The sequence below is a fragment of the Lichenostomus cassidix genome, chromosome 21 (genome assembly GCF_008360975.1).
Source record: "Lichenostomus cassidix isolate B80296 chromosome 21, HeHo_3.0, whole genome shotgun sequence".
Lineage (NCBI taxonomy): Eukaryota > Metazoa > Chordata > Aves > Passeriformes > Meliphagidae > Lichenostomus > Lichenostomus cassidix.
Genome location: NC_139501.1, coordinates 1,504,735 through 1,524,414, shown reverse-complemented (window position 1 = coordinate 1,524,414; position 19,680 = coordinate 1,504,735). Strand labels below are relative to the sequence as shown.

General features: G+C 42.6%; 1 protein-coding gene across 3 annotated transcripts; it reads left to right on the top strand.

Moving 5' to 3' along the window:
• The first annotated feature begins 8,949 nt into the window (after window positions 1-8,949).
• On the top strand, window positions 8,950-19,440 carry RNF223 (ring finger protein 223). Of its 3 annotated transcripts, XM_085079967.1 has the most exons (3): window positions 8,950-9,035; window positions 15,466-15,577; window positions 17,538-19,440. In XM_085079967.1, exons 2-3 carry the CDS (start codon window positions 15,526-15,528, stop codon window positions 18,383-18,385), a joined length of 900 nt encoding a protein of 299 aa, XP_084936093.1. In that variant the 5' UTR covers window positions 8,950-9,035; window positions 15,466-15,525; the 3' UTR covers window positions 18,386-19,440. The 3 variants fall into 3 exon arrangements, with proteins under 3 accessions (XP_084936093.1, XP_084936094.1, XP_084936092.1); XM_085079968.1 differs by lacking the exon at window positions 15,466-15,577; XM_085079966.1 differs by lacking the exon at window positions 8,950-9,035 and having other exon boundaries at window positions 15,204-15,577.
• The last annotated feature ends 240 nt before the right edge of the window (window positions 19,441-19,680 follow it).

Here is a 19,680-nt window from a genome sequence, read left to right as displayed (position 1 = left end):
GCTGGAATTGCTCTGGGAAGCGACTTGGGATCGTCTGGTGGCAACAGGCAGAGCAGAGTGGAGTGGGATAGAATGGAATGGTGTGGAATGGAATGGAAATGGAATGGAATAGAATAGGATAAAATAGGATAGGATAGGATAGGATAGGATAGGATAGAATAGAATAGAATAGAATAGAATAGAATAGAATAGAATAGGATAGGATAGAATGGAATAGAATGGAATAGAATGGAATGGAATAGAAATGGAATAGAATGGAATAGAATAGAAATGGAATAGGAAAGGAATGGAATGGAATAGAATTAGAATGGAATAGAATAGAATGGAATAGAATGGAATAGAATATGAATGGAATGGAGTAGAATTGGAATGGAATGGAATGGAATGGAATGGAATGGAATAGAATAGAATAGAATAGAAATGGAATAGAATAGAATGGAATATGAATGGAACAGAACAGAACAGAATAGAATAGAAATGGAATGGAACAGAATTAGAACGGAATGGAATGGAATGGAATAGAATAGAATAGAATAGAATAGAATAGGAATGGAATAGAGTAGAATAGAATAGAATAGAAATGGAATAGGAATAGGAATGGAATAGAAATGGAATAGAAATGGAATAGAATGGAAATGGAATGGAATAGAAATGGAATGGAATAGAATGGAATAGAATAGAATGGAATGGAATAGAAAAGAAATGGAATGGAATGGAATAGAATAGAATGGAATAGAATTGAATGGAATAGAATAGAATAGAAATAAAATGGAATGGAATAGAATAGAATAGAAAATAGAATAGAATAGAATAGAATAGAATAGAATAGAATAGAATAGAATAGAATAGAATAGAATGGAATAGAAATGGAATGGCATTAGAATAGAATGGAATAGAGTGGAATAGAATGGACTATGAAACAAAATGAAAAAAATAAAATAAAATAAAGTAAAGTAAAATGAAATGAACTAATGGCCAGAAAGCCTTCCCACGCTGAGCTCGCTGCTCCCTGGTGACTCACCGCGGCTCTTTCCTGGCAGGATCCAACTCACCCTTTGGAATTGCAGCGGGAATTCCTGCAGGATAACCAGGCCTGCAGCAGTGCCGGGGCTGGAGCTGCTGCACGTGGGGCTGGCAGGAGAACAACCACGGGAAACATTCCCTGGTGGAGCTGTTTACCTGCGAGGGGCTGGCAGGAGAAAAAACCACGGGAAACATTCCCTGATGGAGCTGTTTACCTGCCCAGAGCCCGGCAGGATAAAAACCACGGGAAACATTCCCTGATGGAGCTGTTTACCTGCCCGGAGTGCAGCAGGATAAAAACCACGGGAAACATTCCCTGGTGGAGCTGTTTTCCTGCCTGGAGTGCAGCAGGATAAAAACCACGGGAAACATTCCCTGGTGGAGCTGTTTTCCTGCCCGGAGTGCAGCAGGATAAAAACCACGGGAAACATTCCCTGGTGGAGCTGTTTACCTGCCCGGAGTGCAGCAGGAACTGCCCGGAATGCTGCTGCTGCAGGGCAGGGAATTGTTTATTGGGAAAATCAGCTGGGATTGTTTGTAGGGGAAAATTAGCCAGGGATTGTTTATGGGGAAAAGCAATCCAGGGATTGTTTATGGGGAAAAGCAATCCAGGGAATTGTTTGTAGGGAAAATCAAGCCAGGGATTGTTTGTAGGGAAAATCAAGCCAGGGATTGTTTGTTGGGAAAAGCAATCCAGGAATTGTCTGTGGGGAAAATCAGCCAGGGATTGTTTATTGGGAACAGCAATCCAGGGATTGTTTATTGGGAAAAGCAACCCAGGGATTGTTTGTGGGGAAAAGTCAGTCAGGGAATTGTTTGTTGGGAAAAGCAATCCAGGGAATTGTTTATCGGGAAAAATCAGCCAGGGATTGTTTGTTTATAGGGAAAATTTAGCCAGGGAATTGTTTATGGAGAAAAATCAGCCAGGGATTGTTTATTGGGAAAAGGAATCCAGGGAATTGTTTGTTGGGAAAAGCAATCCAGGGATTGTGGGGGAAAATCAGTCAGGGAATTGTTTATCAGGAAAAATCAGCCAGGGATTGTTTGTTTATTGGGAAAATTTAGCCAGGGAATTGTTTATGGGGAAAAATCAGGCAAGGAGTTGTTTATTGGGAAAACTCAGCCAGGGAATTTTTTGTTTATGGGGAAAATTTAACCAAGGACTTGTTTATCAATCAGGAAAAATCAGGCAGGGAATTGTTTATCAGGAAAAATCAACCAGGGAATTGTTTATGGAGAAAAATCAGCCAGGGAACTGTTTATTTATATGGAAAATTTAGCCAGGGAATTGTTTATGGGGAAAACCTGGCTGGGAATCCTTTTTATCAGGAAAACCATCCCAGGGAATTGTTTTATCGGGAAAATCTTGGCCAGGACCAGGGAATTTTTTAAATCAGGAAAACCTAACCAGGGAATTGTGTTTATCAGGAAAAGCCAGCGAGGGAATTGTTGCTCGGGAAAAGCCAGCCGGTGCCATTCCCACTTCTCCCGAGTGATAAAAAGCTGGTAAGAGCCGAGCTGAGCCGAGCTGGACTGAACCCAAAACCCACAGGAGTGTTCCCGGTGGTTTTCCCTGGAATTTCGGGAATGTGGAAAACACAATCCTGATGTTCTCCAGCCATTCACCCTGCAGGGAATTCTCTTCCTGATCCTCATCCCCTTCAAAACAGGAATATTTGGGGTTTTTTTCCTTAAAAATCAGGGGGAAACACAAAAATTCATGAAGGTTCAGCTGCTGGAATCACTCCACAGATGGTGGAATTTTGTCCCAAATCCAGAATATTTTGGTTTCTGACATTGCTGCAATTCCATGAGGTTCCTCCTTGAGCAAAATCCCTTTTAGGAACAAATCCCTTCAAACCAGCACTTCTGGATTTTTTTCCTTAAAAATAAAAATTTTAAAGGGAAATTTTCCTTAAAAATTTCGGGATTTCGGGAGCAGCATGTGGATGTGGAGATGTGGAAAACACAATCCTGATGTTCTCCAGCGATTCACCCTGCAGGGAATTAATTCTCTTCCTGCTCCTCACCCCCTTCAAAACAGGAATAATTGGGGTTTTTTTGCTTAAAAATCAGGGGGAAACACAAAAATTCTAGCTGCTGGAATCACTCTAAAGATGGTGGAATTTTGTCCCAAATCCAGAATATTTTGGTTTCTGACCTTGCTGCAATTCCATGAGGTTTCTCTCTGCACAAAATCCCTTCCAGGCTTTGGGAACAAATCTCTTCAAACCAGCATTTCTGGATTTTTTTCCTTAAAAATAAAAATTTTAAAGGGAAATTTTCCATAAAAATTTCAGGATTTCGGGAGCAGCACGTGGATGTGGAGATGTGGAAAACACAATCCCGATGTTCTGCAGCCATTCACCCTGCAGGGAATTAATTCTCTTCCTGCTCCTCGTTCCCTTTAAACAGGAATATTTGGGGTTTTTTCCTTAAAAATCAGGGGGAAACACAAAAATCCATGAAGATCCAGCTGCTGGAATCACTCCACAGATGGTGGAATTTTGTTCTGAATTTTTGTTGGAATTTTGTTCTGAATTTTTGTTGGAATTTTGTTCTGAATTTTTGAAAGCAAATTTTCAATTCGTTTTGAAAATATTAAAAAAAAAGAATATTTTGGTTTCTGACATTGCTGCAATTCCATGAGGTTTCTCCCTGCACAAAATCCCTTTTAGGAACAAATCCCCCAAAATCAGCACATCTGGATTTTTTTCCCTTTGAAAATCAGAAGAACAAAATTCCATGAAAATTCCTGAGGAGCTAAGGATTTTAGGAATTTTCCCTGAGGTTTCCTCCCTGTGCAAAATCCCTTTTAGGAACAAATCCGAGGTGTGAAAAAACCCCAAAAGCAGCAGCAGCCCTGGATGTGGGGATGGTATGGGATAAAGGGGAATTCCTGCTTTGGATGGAGGGGAAAAGGGGGGAAAAGGGGAAAATAGGGGAAAATAGGGGAAAATAGGGGAAAATAGGGGAAAAAGGGAAGAAAAAGGGAAGAAAAAGGGAGGAAAAAGGGAGGAAAAAGGGAAGGAAAAGGGAAGGAAAAGGGAAGGAAAAGGGAGGAAAAGGGAGGAAAAGGGGAGGAAAAGGGGAGGAAAAAAAGGGAAGGAAAAAAGGGAAGAAAAAAAGGGAAGAAAAAAAGGGAAGAAAAAAGGGAAGGAAAAAAGGGAAGAAAAAAAGGGAAGAAAAAGGGGAGAAAAAGGGGAGAAAAAGGGAAGAAGAAAAAGGGAAGAAGAAAAAGGGAAGAAAAAAGGGAAGAAAAAGGGAAGAAGAAAAAGGGAAGAAGAAAAAGGGAAGAAGAAAAAGGGAAGAAGAAAAAGGGAAGAAGAAAAAGGGAAGAAGAAAAAGGGAAGAAATAAAAGGGAAGAAAAAAAAGGGAAGAAAAAAAAGGGAAGAAAGAGGGAAGGAAAAGGGAAGAAAAAAGGGAAGAAAAAAAGGGAAGAAAAAGGGAAGAAAAAAGGGAAGAAAAAGGGAAGAAAAAGGGAAGAAAAAAAGGGAAGAAAAAGGGAGGAAAAAGGGAGGAAAAAGGGAAGGAAAAAGGGAAGGAAAAGGGAAGGAAAAGGGAAGGAAAAGGGAAGGAAAAGAGGGAATGGGAAGAGGGAATGGAAGGAGGAGAAGAAAAGAAGGAATGGAAGGAGGAATTGGAGAAAGGGAAAGAACAGAAGGAATGGAAGGAGGAAATGGGAAAAAGGAGAGAAAAGAGGGAATGGAAAAAGGGAATGGAAAAATGAAAGAAAAAAGGGAATGGAAGAGGGGATGGAAGGAGGGAATGAAAAGAGGGAATGGAAAAAGGGAAAGAAAAAGGGAATGAAAGGAGGGAATGAAAAGTGGGAATGGGAAGAGGGAATGGAGGAATGAATGGAAGGAGGGAATGGAAAGAGGGAATGGAAGGAGGAGAAAAGAAGGAATGGAAGGAGGAAATGGAAAAAGGGAAAGAAAAGAGGGAAAGAAAAGAGGGAAAGAGGGAAAGAAAGGAGGGAATGGGAGGAGGGAATGAAAAATTGAAAGAAAAAAGGGAATGGAAGAGGGGATGGAAAGTGGGAATGGGAAGAGGGAATGGAAGAAGGAGAAGAAAAGAAGGAATGGAATGAGGAACTGGGAAAAGGGACAGAAAGGAGGGAAAGGAAGGAGAGAATGAAAAGAGGGAATGGAAAAAGGGAAAGAAAAAGGGAATGAGAGGAGGGAATGAAAAGTGGGAATGGGAAGAGGGAATGGAAGGAGGGAATGGAAAAAGGGAAAGAAAAAAGGGAGTGGAAGAGGGAATGGAAAGTGGGAATGGAAGGCGGAGAAGAAAAGAAGGAATGGAAGGAGGAATTGGAAAAAGGGAAAGAAAGGAGGGAAAGAAAGAAGGGAATGGAAGAGGGAATGGAAAAGGGGAATGGAAAGAGGAGAAGAAAAGAAGGAACAGAAGGCGGAAATGGGAAAAGGGAGAGAAAAGAGGGAAAGGAAAGAGGGAAAGAAAGGAGGGAATGGAAAAGAGGAAAGAAAAAAGGGAGTAGAAGGAGGGAATGGAAAAAGGGACAGAAAAGAGGGAAAAGAGGGAATGGAAGGAAGGAAAGAAAAGAGGGAATGGAAAGAGGGAATGAAAAGAAGGAATGGAAGGAGGGAATGGAAAAAGGGAGAGAAAAGAGGGAAAGAAAATAAGGAATGGAAGGAGGGAATGGGAAAAGAGCATTTTGCATTCCTGCAGAATTAGCAAAAATCAGGATTTTCCCTCTCCAGCAGCAGGGAATGACTTTGGAAATCCACCAAAATACCCCAAATTTGAGGGAAACTCCCCCAATTATTGGGATCCACCCCAATCCCAGCTGCCATTCCTCCAGCAGGACGAAAATTAATCCCAAAGGCACATCCTGGTGACGCCGAGCATCCCCGGGGAAGGAGGGAGGAGCTTTTCCTCGTTGTCACCTCGTTGTCACCTCGCTGTCACCTCGTTGTCACCTCGCTGTCACCTCGTTCCCGCCGGGAAAACCTCGGGAACATCGGAATTCCCACAGGGCAGAAGGAAATCCGGGATGGCGGTGAGGAAAGGGTTAAAATTGGCCCTCGCCTGCTGCGAAAAAATCGTTAAAAAAATTAAAAATTCGCGACATGGAGATGATGGAAAACTTTTTTTAAAAGTCGCTCAGAAATGGGGAAAAGTAAAAATCTCATAGAAATGGAATTAAAAAAAAAAAAAGCTCAAAAATGGAAATGGAAAATTATGGAAATTATTTTTTTTTAAACTCTCAAAAATATGGAAAATTAAGAAACTTTCAGAAACTGAATTTCCCAGGCTGGAAAAGAGGGAGCAAACCCATTGCTGCCCTGTTAAATTATTATTATTATTATTATTATTATTATTATTATTATTATTATTTTGGTTTCTCATTGAAAGGAGAGAAGAACAAATGCAATTTTGGGGGAAGTTTCAAGTTTTCTTTCAGGACACTTCCTCCAAGAAAATTACAGAAAATTTTTTTTTAAAACCTCAAAAATAGAAATGAAAATTACGGAAAATTTTTTTTTTAAAAACCTCCAAAAATAGAAGTGAAGATTATAAAATTAAAAAAAAAAATTTAAAATGTGGAAAATACTTTCCCAAGCTGGCAAAGAGTTCTCAAACCCCATTCCTGCCCTGTTAAATTATTATTATTATTATATTATTATTATTATTATTATTATTATTATTATTATTATTATTTTGGTTTCTCAGTGAAAGGAGAGAAGAACAAATGCAATTTTGGGGGAAGTTTGAAGTTTTCTTTCAGGAGATTTCAGATTTCCTGCCCTGTAAAAACACGGAAAAATTCAAAAAAACTTCAAAAATAGAAAGGAAAATTATGGAAAATTAAGAAAAAAAACCTCAAAAATACAGAAAAATTAAAAACCCCTCAAGAAAATACTTTCCCAAGCTGGCAAAGACTCCTCCAGCCCCATTCCTACCCTGTTAAAATGTTATTATTATTATTATTATTATTATTATTACTAATTTTAAGTATTATTATTATTTTGGTTTCTCAGTGAAAGGAGACAAGCACAAGTGCAATTTTAGGGGAAGTTTCAAGTTTTCCTCCAACAAAATTACAGAAAATTTTCAAAAACCCTCCCAAACGAGCATGGAAATTTTGGAATTTTTTTTTTTTAACCCCCTCAAAAATACAGAAAAATTAAAAACCCCTCAAGAAAATACTTTCCCAAGCTGGCAAAGAGTTCTCAAACCCCATTCTGCCCTGTTAAAATATCATTATTATTATTAATTTTAATTATTATTATTATTATTATTGTTATTATTTTGGTTTCTCAGCGAAAGGAGAGAAGAACAAATGCAATTTTAGGGGAATTTTCAAGTTTTCCTTCAGGACACTTCCTCCAAAAAAATTACGGAAAATTTTTTTTTAAAACCTCCAAAAATAGAAATGAAAATTCTGAAAAATTAAAAAAAAAAATTTAAAATGTGGAAAATACTTTCCCAAGCTGGCAAAGACTCCTCCAGCCCCATTCCTGCCCTGTTGAAATATTATTATTATTATGAATTTTAATTATTATTATTCTTGTATTATTATTGTTATTATTTTGGTTTCTCAGTGAAAGGAGAGAAGAATAAATGCAATTTTAGGGGAATTTTCAAGTTTTCCTTCAGGACACTTCCTCCAAAAAAATTACAGAAAATTTTTTTTAAAACCTCCAAAAATAGAATTGAAAATTCTGAAAAATTTAAAAAAAATTTTTTTAAATGTGGAAAATACTTTCCCAAGCTGGCAAAGACTCCTCCAGCCCCATTCCTGCCCTGTTAAAATATCATTATTATTATTATTATTATTATTATTATTATTATTAATATTAATTTTAAGTATTATTATTTTGATTTCTCAGTGAAAGGAGACAAGCACAAGTGCAATTTTAGGGGAAGTTTCAAGTTTTCCTCCAACAAAACTACAGAAAATTTTCAAAAACCCTCCAAAATGAGCATGGAAATTTTGGAATTTTTTTTTTTTAACCCCCTCAAAAATACAGAAAAATTAAAAACCCCTCAAGAAAATACTTTCCCAAGCTGGCAAAGAGTTCTCAAACCCCATTCTGCCCTGGCTGAGCTCTTATCAGGAGCATTCCAGGCGGGAATGTTTGCCCTGGAAGCTGCAGTGAGTCAGAGCTCAGCAGGGCAGGTGGAGCAGGAAAAGTCACCTGTGGGCAGGAAGGGATCAAAAACACACCTGAGCTCAGGGCAGGAAGGGATAAAACACACCTGAGCTCAGCAGAGCACGCAGTTGGGACAGGAACTGCTGGGAAACTTGGGAATTATCCACCTGGATTATCCACCTGAAAGGTTCTTATCCTCCTGGGGAGGTGGAAATCAGGAGGCTGGAGGATGGTTTTGTGCTTCTAGCAGCAGCTGAACAGGTATTTACTGATTCTCACCTGGGTTTGGTGCTTCTCACCTGGATTTGTTGATTATCACCTGGATTTGCTGCTTTTCTCCTGCTTTTTCCTGGCTCTGGGTTCCTTTTTCTGAGTTAAAATCGAGTTTAGGGATTGCTGGAATAGGGATTGATAAAACACACCTGAGCAGGAAGGGATAAAACACACCTGAGCTTGGCAGAGCACGCAGTTGGGACAGGAGCTGCTGGGAAACCTGGAAATTCTGGGATTATCAACTCGATTGTCCACCTGGGGAGGTGGAAATCAGGAGGCTGGAGGATGGTTTTGTGCTTCTAGCAGCAGCTGAACAGGTATTTGGTGATTCTCACCTGGATTTGCTGATTTTCACCTGGATTTGCTGCTTTTCTCCTGCTTTTTCCTGGCTCAGAGTTCCTTTTTCTGAGTTAAAATGGAGTTTAGGGATTGTTGGAATAAGGATTGATAAACACACCTGAGCTCGGCAGAGCACATAGTTGGGACAGGAGCTGCTGGGAAACCTGGAAATTCTGGGATTATCCACCTGAATTATTCACCTGAAAGGTTCTTATCCTCCTGGGGAGGTGGAAATCAGGAGGCTGGAGGATGGTTTTGTGCTTCTAGCAGCACCTGAACAGGTATTTAGTGATTCTCACCTGGATTTGCTGATTTTCACCTGGATTTAGTGCTTCTCACCTGGATTTAGTGCTTTTCTCCTGCTTTTTCCTGGCTCAGGGTTCCTTTTTCTGAGTTAAAATCGCGTTTAGGGATTGTTGGAATAGGGATCAGTGGGAAAAGGATAATTGGAAAAACGATCACTGGTAAAAAGATCATTGCTAAAAAGATCATTGGAAAAGGGATCAGTGGGAAAAGGATCAGTGGGAAAAGGATAATTTGAAAAAAGGATAATTGGAAAACAGATCACTGGAAAAAAGATCTTTGCTAAAAAGATCATTGGAAAAGGATAACTGGAAACAGGATCAGTGGGAAAAGGAGAATTGGAAAAAGGTTTGAAAAAAGATCATTGCTAAAAAGATCATTGGAAAAGGGATCAGTGGGAAAAGGATTGCAGGGAAAAAGATCAGTGGGAAAAGGAGAACTGGAAAAAGGATAATTTGAAAAAAGGATAATTGGAAAAAAGATCAATGGAAAAAAGATCATTGCAAAAAAGATAATTGGAAAAGGGATCAGTGGGAAAAAGATTATTGGGAAAAAGATCATTGTGAAAAAGATTAGTGGAAACAGGATTATTGGGAAAAGGAGAATTGGAAAAAGGATAATTTGGAAAAAGGATCATTGGAAAAAGGATCATTGCTAAAAAGATCAGTGGGAAAAGGATAACTGGAAACAGGATCAGTGGAAAAAGGATTATTGGGAAAAGGAGAATTGGAAAAGGATAATTTGAAAAAAGATCATTGCTAAAAAGGAGAATTGGAAAAGGGATCAGAGGAAAAAGATTATTGGGAAAAAGATCAGTGGAAAAAGAATTATTGGAAAAAGGATCAGTGGGAAAAGGAGAACTGGAAAAAGGATAATTTGGAAACAGGATCACTGGAAAAAAGATCATTGGAAAAGGATAATTGGAAAAAGGATCAGTGGAAAAAGGATTATTGAGGAGAACTGGAAAAAGGATAATTTGAAAAAGGAGAATTGGAAAAAGGATCATTGGGAAAAGGATCAGTGGGACAGGACAAGTGGTGATCATTTCCCTGATAAATCCCAAATATCAGCTCTCTCTGAGTGGTTTATGGTGAAAAAAAGCTTTCTAGAATTTACAAAAATAAGAATTTTCCAGAATTTTGTAAAAAATCCTGAATTAGTTAATTTGTGTCTCTTCTCCTGAATGGTTTCATAATTTCCTGGAAAAAAAAGCTCAGGTGGGAAAAAGAAATTTAAGAGCTGCAGGATCTGGATAAAAAAATTTAAAAAATCAGAAAATCAAACAAAAAATCCCCTAAATCTGAAAGAATTTTATTAAAAAGGCACAGGGGGAGGAGGTTGATGTGTCTTAGAGCAGGAATTAAAAGTATGAAAAGAATTAAAAGTATTAAAAATAAAAAATATTTTTCATCTCTCCAGTTTGATCCAGAATTTAAAAAAATAAAAATTCCGTGTTCCAGCTGATCCACAGAACCCCAAAAATCAAAATATCAAGCAAAAATAAATAGATAAAAATGACCAAAAGTCAGTAAAGTCTCAATATATTAAAATGAAAAATCTTCCATAATGTCAAGGTTATGTTTAGCAAGTGGGAAAAGTTTGGATTTTTATTAAAAAGCCAATTTTGAAGTAAAATTTGAATTTATTCCCAGGATTTTGCTGTGCTGGAGCTGCTGTAACCCAGAGCAGTAAAAACCTCAAGGGAGGTTTAATTCCATATTTAATTTCATAATTAATTTCATAATTTTTTAATTTCATAATTTAATAATTCCAGCTTGAATTTCGTAATTTGAGGTTTTCAGCTCAGAATTCCTGACAAACCCTCAGGAGCTGCAAAATAAAAATAAAAATAAAAATTAGGGGGTGGAGTTCTGCAAAATTCGAGATTTTAGTAAAAAAAAAATAAAGAGAAAAAGAAGAAGATGAGGTTTTCCTGATCTTTGTGCCAATTTGGGGTGAGATTTGTAATTCATCAGAAATGCCAGGCAGGAAAAAAACACAAAAATCTGTGAAAAAACATGAAAATTCGCTGCAAAATGCACTGAATTTAACTCTGGGAGAAGCTGCATTAGGAAAAAAAAATTAAAAAAAAAGAATATTTAAATGAAGAGAAGCACAAAAAAAGGAAGACCTCTTCACCCCTAAATAATTGAGATTTTTTTTGAGGTGGAATATTTTGGGGTGAACCTAAATAACTGGGATTTTTTTGGGGGGAATATTTGGTGTTTCTGCCCAATTAAAGGAGGATTTGGGGGTGAGAATTCCAGCCTCACCTGTCACAGGTAGAGCTGGGAGTCTGGAGGCAGGAAAAATACAAAAATCTGTGAAAAAAACATTAAAATTCGCTGCAAAATGCACTGAATTTAACTCTGGAAGAAGCTGCATTTAAAAAAGAAAAAAAAAAAAGAAAAAAGGAAAAAAAAGAATATTTAAATGAAGAGAAGCACAAAAAAAGGAAGAACCCTTCACTCTAAATAATTCAGATTTTTTTTGGGGTGGAATATTTTGGGGTGAACCTAAATAACTGGGATTTTTTGGGGGGGAAATATTTTGGGGTGAACCCTTCACCCCTAAATAATTGAGATTTTTTTGGGGTGAATATTTGGTGTTTCTGCCCAATTAAAGGAGGATTTGGGGGTGAATTTTGGCTGTAATTCCACACTCCCCTGTCCCAGGTGGCTCAGGGCAGGGAGGAGCAGGCTGGGCTCGTTCCTGACACATCCCCAAAAAATGTTCCCCAGGCGTGCAGCCAGGGCTGTCACCAGGAATTTCCTGCTGCTTTCGGGTAAAGCCTCTCGGGAGATAAAATTTGGGGTTGGGTGCAGGAGGAGCTGCCAAAAAAACCCCAATTTTGGGTGATCCTGAGGGGGTGAAAGGCTTGGAAAAATGTGTAAACTGATTTTTCTGGGATAATCTGTATAACCCCATTGTGTGGAATAATTGTAAACATATTTTCTGGAATATTTCATCCCAATATTTCTGGAATCCTGGAATATTTCGACCCAATCTTCCAGAATAATTCATAACCCAAATTTTCTGGAATAATTCATAATCCCTTTTCCTGGAATAATTCATAACCCAAATTTTCTGGAATAATTTTTTGCCCCATTTTCTGTAATAATTTGTAACCCCATTTTCTGGAATAATTCCTAACCAAATTTTCTGTGATCAACCCCATTTCCTGGAATAATTCATAACCTGATTTTCTGGGATCAACCCCATCTTCTGGAATAATTTGTAACCCCATTTTCTGGAATAATTCCTAACCCAATTTTCCAGCATCAATTCAATTTTCTGGAATAATTCCTAATCTGATTTTTCCAGGATCAACCCCATTTTCTGGAATAATTCCTAACCTGATTTTCCAGGATCAACCCAATTTTCTGGAATAATTCCTAACCAAATTTTCTGGGATCATTCCCCCAGCACTGAGCACAAGGAAATCAGTTTTTCCCTGGAGAAAACCAACCAGGAAATATCAGAGAATTCCCCCAGCTCTGCCCCGAGGCATTTCCTCCTTGCTGTGTCACGGTGACAGCACAGAACTGCTCCAGCCTGAGCCTTTGCACTATTTTCTGGGGAAAATCCACATTTTCTCCCCTTCTGGAGCTTCTCTTGCACCATTTTCCAGGGAAAATCCACATTTTTTCCCCTTCTGGAGCTTCTCTTGCACCATTTTCCAGGGAAAATCCACATTTTCTCCCTTTCTGGAGCTTCTCTTGCACCGTTTTCCAGGGAAAATCCACATTTTCTCCCCTTTCTGGAGCTTCTCCTGGCATTCTGACATCCCTGGGCAGCTTCTGGGATTTGGGATTACAGCCTGGATCCCCCAAAAAGCCTCCTAACCCCATAAATAGCCCACTGAAGGTTGTTATTTCTCTTAGGCCTGGCTCCAAAATACCCTAAAAAGCTTCCTAACCCCATAATCCCCACACTGAACGGTGTTATCTCTCTTCGGCCTGGCTCCAAAATCCCCCAAAAGGCCTCATAACCCCATAATGTCCCACAGAACAGTGTTATCTCTCTTAGGCCTGGCTCTAAAATCCCCCAAAAAAGCCTCCTGACCCCATAATCTCCACATTAAATGGTGTTATTTCCCTTAGGCCTGGCTCCAAAATACCCTAAAAAGCCTCAATTCCCCATTCTGTCCCCACTAAATGGTGTTATTTCTCTTAGGCCTGGCTCCAAAATTCCCCAAAAGCCTAAATTCCCCATAAATCTCCCTCTGAACAGTGTTATTTCTCTTAGGCCCGGCTCTAAAATCCCCCAAAAGGCCTCCTGACCCCATAATCTCCACATTAAATGGTGTTATTTCTCTTAGGCCTGGCTCCAAAATATCCTAAAAAGCCTGAATTCCCCATTCTCGCCCCACTGAATGGTGTTATCTCTTAGGCCTGGCTCTAAAATCCCCCAAAATCCTAAATTCCCCATTCTCTCCCACTGAAGGTTGTTATCTCCCTCAGGCCTGGCTCTAAAATCCCCCAAAAGCCTAAATTCCCCATTCTCTCCCTCTGAACGGTGTTATCTCTCCTAGGCCTGACTCCAAAATCCCCTAAAAGGCCTCCTAACCCCATAATCCCCACACTGAACGGTGTTATCTCTTAGGCCTGGCTCCAAAATCCCCCCAAAAGCCTAAATTCCCCATAATCTCCCACTGAAGGTTGTTGTCTCTCTTAGGCCTGGCTCTAAAATATCCTAAAAGGCCTCAATACCTCATAATCTCCACACTGAATGGAGTTATTTCTCTTCAGCCTGGCTCTAAAATCCCCCAAAAGCCTAAATTCCCCATAATCCCCACACTAAATGGTGTTATCTCCCTCAGGCCTGGCTCTAAAGTCCCCCAAAAAAATCCTAAATTCCCCATTCTCTCCCACTGAAGGTTGTTATCTCAGGCCCAGCTCTAAAATCCCCAAAAATCCTAAATTCCCCATAAATACCCCTCTGAACGGTGTTATCTCTCTTAGGCCTGGCTCTAAAATCCCCCAAAACGCCTTATAACCCCATAAATCTCCCACTGAAGGTTGTTATCTCTCTTAGGCCTGGCTCTTAAACCCCCCAAAAAAGCCTCCTAACCCCATAATGTCCACACTAAATGGTGTTATCTCTCTTAGGCCTGGCTCCAAAATCCCCCAAAAATCCTAAATTCCCCATAAATCTCCCACTGAAGGTTGTTATCTCTCTTAGGCCCGGCTCTAAAAACCCCAAAAATCCTAAATTCCCCATTCTCTCCCCACTGAAGGTTGTTATCTCTCCTAGGCCTGGCTCCAAAATCCCCCAAAAATCCTAAATTCCCCATAATCCCCACACTGAAGGTTGTTATCTCTCTTAGGCCTGGCTCTAAAATCCCCCAAAAATCCTAAATTCCCCATAAATATCCCACTGAAGGTTGTTATCTCTCTTAGGCCTGGCTCCAAAACCCCCCAAAATCCTAAATTCCCCATTCTCTCCTACTGAAGGTTGTTATCTCTCTTAGGCCTGGCTCTAAAACTCCCCAAAATTCCTAAATTCTCCATAAATATCCCACTGAAGGTTGTTATCTCTCTTAGGCCTGGTTCTAAAATCCCCCAAAAACCCTAAATTCCCCATAATCCCCACACTGAAGGTTGTTATCTCTCTTAGGCCTGGCTCTGAAATCCCCCAAAATGCCTTATAACCCCATAAATATCCCACTGAAGGTTGTTATTTCTCTTAGGCCTGGCTCTAAAAACCCCAAAAGCCTAAATTCCCCATTCTCTCCGACTGAAGGTTATCTCCCTCAGGCCTGGCTCTAAAATCCCCTAAAAGGCCTCCTAACCCCATAATCCCCACACTGAATGGTGTTATCTCTTAGGCCTGGCTCCAAAATCCCCCAAAAATCCTAAATTCCCCATAAATATCCCTCTGAACGGTGTTATCTCTCTTAGGCCTGGCTCTAAAATCCCCCAAAAGCCTAAATTCTCCATTTTTTCCCCACAGAATGGTGTTATTTCTCTTAGGCCTGGCTCCAAAACCCCCCAAAAAGCCTAATTTCCTCATAATCTCCCACTGAAGGTTGTTATCTCTCTTCAGCCTGGCTCTAAAATCCCAAAAAGCCTAAATTCCCCATAAATATCCCACTGAAAGTTGTTATCTCTCTTAGGCTTGGCTCTGAAGTCCCCCAAAACGCCTTATAACCCCATAAATATCCCACTGAAGGTTGTTATCTCTCTTAGGCCTGGCTCTTAAATCCCCAAAAAAGCCTCCTAACCCCATAATGTCCACACTAAATGGTGTTATCTCCCTTAGGCCTGGCTCCAAAACCCCCCAAAATCCTAAATTCCCCATTCTCTCCTACTGAAGGTTGTTATCTCTCTTAGGCCTGGCTCTAAAACTCCCCAAAATTCCTAAATTCCCCATTCTCTCCCCACTGAAGGTTGTTATTTCTCTTAGGCCCGGCTCCACCATTCCCGAGGCCTGCAGAGCCGTAGGTTTCCATAGCGAGGTTCCCTCATGGAATCTTCCTCCCTGCTCCCTGCTCGGGGCCCGGCCAGCGCCGCCAGGGGTAGGTGACACCTCGGCTTTTCTGCCCCAAAAACGGAGAAATTTGGGGGAAAATGTGGATTTTCACATCCGTAATTCCATGGGAAAAGTGCAACCTTGGGTTATTCCTGCCCCAAAAATGGAGGAATTTGGGGGAAAATGTGGATTTCGTATCCATAATTCCATGGGAAAGGTGACACCTCAGGATTCCTGCCCCAAAACCAGAGAAATTTGGGGGAAAATGTGACTTTCATATCCGTAATTTCATGGGAAAGGTGCAAACTTGGCTTTTCTGCCCAAAAAATGGAGCAATTTGGGGGAAAATGTGGATTTTCATATCCGTAATTCCATGGGAAAGGTGCAACCTTGAGGTTTTCCTGCCCCAAAAATGGAGCCATTTGTGGGAATGTGACTTTCATATCCATAATTCCATGGGAAAGGTAACACCTCGGCTTTTCTGCCCAAAAAACGGAGAAATTTGTGGGAATGTGAGGTTCATATCCGTAATTCCATGGGAAAGGTGACACTTTGGGATTCCTGCCCAAAAAATGGAGAAATCTGGGGGAAAATGTGGATTTTCATATCTGTAATTCCATGGGAAAGGTGCAACCTTGGGTTTTCTGCCCAAAAATTGGAGGAATTTGGGGGAAAATGTGGATTTTATCTCTGCAATTCCATGGGAAAGGTGACACCTCGGGATTCCTGCCCAAAAACGGAGCCATTTGGGGGAAAATGTGGATTTTATCTCTGCTATTCCATGGGAAAGGTGCAACTTTGGGTTATCCCTGCCCCAAAACCAGAGTAATTCGGTGGGAATGTTGTTCCCATCTCTGCAATTCCATGGGAAAGGTGCAACCTTGGGTTTTCCTGTCCCAAAAATGGAGCCATTTGTGGGAAAATGTGATTTTTATCTCCTCAATTCCATGGAAAAGGTGCAACCTTGAGTTTTTCCTGCACCAAAGAGGGAGGAATTTATAGGAATGTTGCTCCCATCTCCACAATTCCACGGGAATTTCTATCTCTGCCATTCTGGGGTTGGTTGGGATCTCTGTGGGTTCCTCACAGGACTCTGCAGGTTTTGGTGCTTAAAACTGAGCTGAGCTGAAACAGAGGCTGGGACAGAGTTAGGGGAATAAAAAGATTAATTTATTGAAGGATTTCAGGTGCATTCAGGGCAGCCAAGGCTCACTCGAGAGGCTGCACCCTAAATGGATGAGGAGTCATGAGATTTTCATATTTTATAAGTTCTATTTATTGACAAATCAGCCCAAATTCTCCAATTACACCTGCAGGTGATGATGTCAACAACCCCAAATTTGCTCCCCCCAATTCACTGTTGTTTTGGGGATATTTTGGGGCTCTGAGGCAGCAAAGTGTTGGATTTTCCAACTGAGAGCAATTGCTTTGTCTAAAATCAATTGGGAACAGAGGATTTGAGCATTTTATAAATTCTGTCCATTAACAAATCAGCCCCAATTCTCCAATTACACCTGCAGGTGATGATGTCAACAACCCCAAATTTTGTCCCCCCAATTAACTGTTGTTTGCATATTTTGGGGCTCAGTGTCCACTGAGTCACGAGATTTTTCACATTTTATAAATTCTATTATAACATATCAATCTCAATATTCCAATTACACCTTCAGCTGATGATTTCAATCACCCCAAACCTGCTTCCCCCCAATTCTCTGTTATTTACACATTTTGGGGCTCAGTGTCCATTTTTGAACAGAACTCATAAAATGTGAAAATCTCGTGCCTCAGTGTCCATTTTGGGTGCAGCCTCTCCAGTAGGCTCTGTCTGCCCTGAATTCCCCTCAAACCCTCCAATAAATTCCCTTTTTATTCTCCTAACCTTGTCTGCCCTCCGTTCCAGCTCAGCCTGGCTAAAGCATCAACAATCCCAAACTGCCCTTTAAGGGGCAGAACTCATTGCCGGCGATTATTTAAAATAAATCCCCATTTTTTCCCTTCTCTCGCAGAGTCTCCCCGAGCTCTGCTCCTCTCCGGGAGCTCCGTCATGTCCTGTTTTTCCCAGCTGTGGCACTCCAGCACTCCGGACTCTCCCACCAGCCCCAGCCCAGCCTCGCCGGCAGAAATCCCCATCCCCATCAGCCCCATCGTGCTCACCTCGCCCACCGATGGCCGCAGGAAGGGCAAATCCCCCCTGGGCTCGCCCAGCTCGCCCAACCCCACTTCTCCGAAGCCCACCTCGCCCGTGGAGTGCTCCATCTGCTTCAACACCTACGACAACACCTTCAAGACGCCCAAGCTGCTGCAGTGCTCGCATGTTTTCTGCCTGGAGTGCGTGGCTCGCCTGAGCACCGGGCTGCCCCCCAACCAGCCCGAGGACCTGCTGCCGTGTCCCTTCTGTCGCCAGCTCACCTCCATCCCCCAGGAGGGAGCTCCGGCGCTGCGCACCAGCAAGGAGCTGCTGGCCACGCTGCCGCCGGAGCTGCAGCAGGAGAAGGTGCTGTGGATGGAAGGCACCAAGCTGTGCTGCCGCCGAGCCTCGGCCGACCCCGAGAACCCCGAGGCGTGCGAGTCCATCGACGTGGCCATGAGCAAAGCCGAGAGCTCCGAGGTTCCCCCCGGCGGGCTGGCGGGGAGGCTGTCGCGGTGCGAGCTGTGCGACGACTGGAAGCGGATCGTGCTGCTCTCGGCGCTCATCATCATCCTCTTCTGCATCATCCTGTGGCCGGTGCAGTGCGCGCTCAAGACGGGCAACCTGCGCTGCTTCACGCGCACCGTGGCCATCAGCCGGCCCGAGCTGCTGCCCCCCAAAGCCACCCCGGCGGGGACAGCTGCCACGCAGACACCCTTCCTGTAGGGCTGGCAGCGCTGGAGGGGATTGCCTGCTTGGGGACAAGGGACAGCACCTGCTGCCCTGACAGTTTCTGGGATAAAATCCCTTTCCTGCAGCACCAGGAGCTGCTCGGCTCCACGGGGACAAGGGACAGGACCTGCTGCCCTGACAGCTGCTGCCACACGGACCCCCTTCTTATAGGGCCGGCAGCCCTGGAGGGGATTGCCTGCTTGGGGACAAGGGACAGGACCTGCTGCCACACAGACCCTCTTCCTATAGGGTAGGCAGCCTTGGAGAGGATCGGCTCCGTGGGGACAAGGGACAGGACCTCCTGCCTTGGCAAAGTCTGTGACAAAATCCCTTTCCAGCAGCCCTGGATGGGCTCAGCTCTGTGGTGACAAGGGACAGGACCTGCTGCCCTGACAGCTTCTGGGATAAAATCCCTTTTCCAGTAGCACCAGGAGCTCCTGGATCTGCTCAGGGATAAGGAACAGGGACAGGACCTGTAAAAAAATCCCTTTCCAGCAGCCCTGGATGGGCTCAGCTCTGTGGTGACAAGGGACAGGACCTGCTGCCCTGACAGAATCTGTGACAAAATCCCTTTCCAGTAGCACCAGGCAGCCCTGGATGTTCTCAGGGATGAGGAACAGGGACAGGACCTGCTGCCCTGACAGTTTCTGGGATAAAATCCCTTTCCAGCAGCCCTGGATGGGCTCAGCTCTGTGGTGACAAGGGACAGGACCTGCTGCCCTGCCAGCTGCTGTGACAAACACCAGGAGCTCGTGGCTGTGCTCAGGGATCAGGAGCAAACAGGAACAGGAACAGGACGTGCCGCATTCCTGGGATAGCTGGCAGACCCCACATCCCAATCCCCACATCCCACACCCCACATTTCCTGAGCACAGCCACCCACCTCTGCCTCTGGAGCTCTCCATGGAAACCAGGGAAAGCTTCCCAGGGGCTGGGAAATGCAGGGAAAGGTTTCCAGGAGGGCACAGGGTTGGATCCCCCAGTGCGGCAGGAGGAGGTGAAGCTCCTCGAGCAGCTCCCCGAGGGAATAAAGGACGATTTTCCGCCAACGCGAGGAGCTCCGTGGTTCTTCCCGCGAGGAGCTGGGCTGGGAGGGTGAGACACATCCGGCATGGAGCAAGAGAGGGAAACGCCCAGCATTCCACAGGCTGGGAAGGATGGAAGGGCTGGGAGGATGCCGTGGGGTTGGAAGTGGAGCTGCTGCCGCCTGCTGCCGCATCCGGGAGCTGTCCCTGATCCATCCCTAACGCCAAATCCGGGATCTGTCCCTGCTGCCAAATCCGGGAGCT

Bases quoted from the DNA above. Each gene is read 5' to 3' on its own strand.
- RNF223 (XM_085079967.1), top strand. From the start codon at position 15,526: ATGGAATCTTCCTCCCTGCTCCCTGCTCGGGGCCCGGCCAGCGCCGCC. The intron at 15,578-17,537 runs GTAGGTGACACC...CTTCTCTCGCAG, and splicing joins CCCGGCCAGCGCCGCCAGGG to AGTCTCCCCGAGCTCTGCTC.